Source organism: Diabrotica undecimpunctata, chromosome 4 (assembly GCF_040954645.1).
Source record: "Diabrotica undecimpunctata isolate CICGRU chromosome 4, icDiaUnde3, whole genome shotgun sequence".
In the NCBI taxonomy this organism is placed as follows: Eukaryota; Metazoa; Arthropoda; class Insecta; order Coleoptera; family Chrysomelidae; genus Diabrotica; species Diabrotica undecimpunctata.
In genome coordinates, this window is record NC_092806.1 from 149,660,795 (window position 1) to 149,665,457 (window position 4,663).

General features: G+C 35.7%; 1 protein-coding gene across 1 annotated transcript; it reads left to right on the plus strand.

Annotated features, from left to right (window-relative positions):
- Positions 1-721: 721 nt before the first annotated feature.
- LOC140440181 (keratocan-like) lies at positions 722-4,361 on the plus strand. Its single transcript, XM_072530501.1, has 2 exons — positions 722-1,111; positions 3,500-4,361. The coding sequence occupies exons 1-2, from the start codon at positions 772-774 to the stop codon at positions 4,261-4,263; spliced, it is 1,104 nt and encodes a 367-aa protein (XP_072386602.1). The 5' UTR covers positions 722-771; the 3' UTR covers positions 4,264-4,361.
- Positions 4,362-4,663: the final 302 nt, after the last annotated feature.

Sequence of the window (4,663 nt, forward strand, 5' to 3'; positions counted from 1 at the left end):
ATGGCGTCGAAGATACAACTTTGAACTATATCAGTTATACACCGATCCAGATATTGTGAAATTCCTTAAAGTGTAGAGACTTAGATGGGCTGGACACATTGCTAGGATGTCAGATCACGAATACACCAAGAGATTAACATTTTCAAAACCAGTGGGCACAAGAAGCAGAGGACGACCACGAATGAGATGGATTGATGATGTGGAAGAAGACCTACAGATTCTAGGGGTTAGAAGATGGAGGGAAGTTGCCAGGAATCGACAGGAGTGGCGACTTCTTTGTGAGCAGGCTAAGATCCACAACGGATTTTCGAGCCACTTATGATGATGATGATGATTATGGAAACATTTAAAAAAAAATAACATTATCAGGAAAACAGAAGATCTGATAATAGCGTAAATACCATATAATTATTACCCATTTTACACAATCCTTACAAAACAAACTTTATAATTATCCGCTTTGGGTATAATTTGAGTATTCCATACATTTGCCTCGCATTGTATAATATAATAATTGTTTGATATATTTAATGTTATTTATTTTTAGAAACCCCCCGATTTTTATTTTATGCGAAAAATAATATTGTACTTAATATAATAATATACATATTCTTCCCAGAAACAAATTATTTTTCATAGCGTTAAATTACCAATAAGTAAAAGTTATCATGCGATAACCCTAACTTCTTGTCAAGCAAAATATTTCACGGAATCATAAGACACATTTTATATAAATAAATCTGAAGTCTTCATAAAAATATAGTAGTGAAAATGATCGTAAATAAGACTCTTCTGTTATTATTTGTTCCTTTTTGCTTCGGCAAAAGTGTCGAAGTGACTTTTAAGGATGTCACATTCAAAGGATTTAGTGTTTATACAGAAAAGTTCAAGAAAACAATCCCATCTGGAAACAAACTTGTAGATTTTTTGCCAGAACGAACTGTTTATGATGCCATTGAAATGAAGGAACAACATATACCTGTACTTACTAAGGGTTCGTTGGCAGACTTAGACCAATTGGACGAATTGGTTATTGAATACTGCGATGTTGAAGAAATTGAATCTGGTGCTATCAGTAATGTTCCTAACCTGAGAAAACTGTCATTGAAAGGTAAGTTTTAGATAATGAATTGTTTGTATAAAAGTGTATTCTTTAATCCTTCCAAAGAGGGACTAATAAATTCAGCGTTTAAATCAAACTTTTGTATTTAAGTTTTGCTCCGTTCATGTTCACTTATTAATAATCAGCTGAATTTATACGTTTTCTTTTCTTGTTTTGCTTCTTGTATGACCTGGTCCTGTTAATTCTAGCGTCCTAGCTCTTATGATATTGAGGTTCAGCTTTCATACTACCTGTTTGGGAGTCTTCCTAGTCTCTTCTCTCATTTCTTTCTTCAAGCGCAAAGTGTAATATGAATCGGTTTCAATTATCCCCTACCAATCATGTCATTTGTATCAACCATAATCAAAGGTATGTCCTTTTTGTGAATGCTTTTTAAGGTGTTGGATAATTCATTAAAGAATGCTTTACTTATGTCAGCTAGTTTGTCAACTCTAGGGGCATATACCTAGATAATATTAGTTGTAATTGGGTGTGTATTAAGTTGAAAAAGGAGCATTCTTTCCGATACGGTTAGAAAGATTTTAACATGTCTGGCAATTGCTTGATTTAGGATTATACCTACTTCATTTCCGTACCTTCCGTTGGGGTTACCTGAATAATGTATGTGATGATAACTAATTTCACATTGCCCAGAGTTCATTAATCTTATTTAGCTTATTTCCATTATGTTTATTGATAGTCTATCCATCTCCTTGATTGCATTATGAGTCTTACCTACCCCGTTTCCACACGATCCAACATTCCATGTACAGATCGTGAGATTTTCTTTACACTAGATTGGCAAGGATTTCGTTTGTTTTCGACCTAGAAGGCGAATTCCATGTAATGTCAGTAATATCTTTTCAATGATTTGTCATAGCCATGCTAATTATATTATGGGGTACTCTCTGAGTCTTTAATACAGTGGTTCCCCGTTGCTTGTATCTGTAGAGTAGGAAGGGCGAGTTAAGTTCCACAGTATGCCACAATTGGCCCATTGTGCATCCTCCCAGGGAGCTGTCCTCCTTAGCTCATTGTCCATCCTGCCATTTCTAAGAAGTTGGACAAGTCACCAGGGGACATCTCCCTTATGTGGGCCGGGGTGAGCCAGAACTCGCCGAACGCGTACTCTCGTATTAACGATAGCTCCGGGCATTCACACAGGACATGCTCTACAGTTTCGTCGTTTTGTGCATACTTCCTACATAGAGGTGTCTTTACTAGCCCCAGTGTGTGGAGGTGCTTGCTTAGTTGACAATGACCAGTTAAAAAACCAATTGTAAAGCGTAGGTTTTTCATGATCATTCCCAAGTACTTCTTTGATGCTGACTTTTTAAGGTTACTTAGTGTTACCCAAGTAAGTCTACATCCATACACTTCTTCCTATCTTTTCACGGTTTGCGTATGAGAGTAACATTTTCCGTGATTGTTGTAGTTGACCAATCAAAAAGATTCTCATGTCCTAAGAGTTTTAGGCCTGCCGCCTTCCTAGCCAATTAGTCAGCAATGCGGTTGCCTTTATTCCTATTGTGTCCTTATACCCACCTCAGGATGATGTTATTACCACCCGTTATTACCATTGAGTTACTGACTCGTGACACTTCATTACTAACACTGATAACCCGCATCCTGAGCCTTCTTGCATTTTGGAGCCATCGATGTATATGCAGTACGTATTTGCCACGTTTGTTTTCCTATTCCAACTTGTTTCGATTTTGTAGGGTTTGTCGAAGACAAACTTTGGTTTAGTTGAGTCGTGGCCTGCCTACAGCAGACGTAGCGCATCTAGCTCTCCTTCCCTAAGACGAGCTCTCAATTGGCCCATTCCTACATCAAGGTTTGCACCAGCTGATCGCAGTAGCATCGTTGTCACCAGCGACATCTCTTTAAGATATATGTCTAGAGGGTTGATACCAATGACCAACTCCATTGCAGAAGTTGGTGTTGTTTTCATAGCATCTGTTATATTTATGCAAGCCATCCACGGAATATGGTTTAGTTTGTTATTAGCTGTTGCTTGTAGCACTTTTGGTGCCAAAGAAATAGCTATGTAAGTAAGCATTGGTCTAATGATCCCAGGCAGGTAGACCCAGGCGATCACCCTAAGCGAAAGGCCTCAGGCACGTTCGATTGTTTGTCGACACTCCTCATAGACAATATATGTTCTTTTAGCTCTATCATCTAGGTGTGAGTTTCGTGTTAACTTCCTTCCAAAGGGTAATACCAAGGTTTTTCACCTTGTCAGAAAAGTTTGTACTGTTTAGAATTCTTGGGGATATTAAGCCATCTTAATCTCATGAAATCTAGCATAAATTACTAATTATCTTAACTAATTTAAGTATATGTTTTTATATATTTATACATATATTTATATAATATATATTTTTTTTATTTTAGGAAATGCCATAAAGTCAATTGCAAAGGACATATTTTCCCATTTAGGAATATCTACACTAGACCTTAGCCTCAATCAAATATCATTCATACATTCACAGGCCTTTGACAATATGCCCGAACTCTTAAACATTCAACTTGCTGATAACTTTATAACGCAATGGAATCCAGAATGGCTCAAGAATACACCGCTATTGACCAGAATCTCGGTTCAGAATAATTCCATCGAAAAGCTACCAGCTCATTCATTTAAAAATATGGCAGGTGAAAAAAAGTATGGAAAAATAGACCTCAGTATTAATCTGGTATTTAGTCATAATAAAATAAGTGAGATAGATCCCAAAGCGTTTTCTGATCTTAACAGAATTAACAACTTGTGGTTAGATAACAATGTTCTAGAAAGTTTCGATGAAAACCTTTTAACGGGAATAAAAATTAACGATTTGAGACTTAACAAAAATAATATTAAATGTTTAGATGGTAATTTAGATAAAATACTTAAAGCTGAAACAAATCACATAGATTCGAATCCGTTCGACTGTGATTGCTTGGGGAGAATCAAGGAATGGTCAAATAAAAAGAAGAATGTGGACTTTACCTTCGCTGAAATGGAGTGCACAGCACAAAGAATAAAAGTTAAGATGACAGCACTAGAAAAAAGATTGAAAGAGTTAAAAGGAGAACGAGATGTGCCGAAGGAAGTAGAAGAAATAGAAGTTTTTGAGACTAAACCTAAAGATAGAGCAATTAAATTCATCAGAATTTAATAATTATCTGTGTACTAGTTTAGATAGTTATATTTTATACAAGTAGTTGATTAGTATTATAACGTAAATATTTCAATAAACAATTATTTTATTTTCAATTTAATTATTTATTTACTAACCACACACAATCGTTATCCATTTATTCCATTATTATTTATAAAACATATCTTATATTATTCATCATGTCTCACACCTTTTTTACCTTTTCCTAGCTTTGTTCAGTATGTTCTTATATTTTTATGTATTAGAAACAAAAGCAAACCGTTTTTAGGAATGCATAGTACGAAGCTTGACAAGATAAGAGTGGGACAAGCGCGGCGTTACTACCTCTGTAGTAATGTGCCATTTTATACATGGAGTAGTGGATGGTAGAACATCGCACGTTTGCGTACGATACGTT

Excerpts from the sequence above, each read along its gene's own strand:
- LOC140440181 (XM_072530501.1), top strand. The coding sequence starts at position 772 with ATGATCGTAAATAAGACTCTTCTGTTATTATTTGTTCCTTTTTGCTTC. Across the intron at positions 1,112-3,499 it reads GAGAAAACTGTCATTGAAAG|GAAATGCCATAAAGTCAATT; the intron begins GTAAGTTTTAGA and ends TTTTTATTTTAG.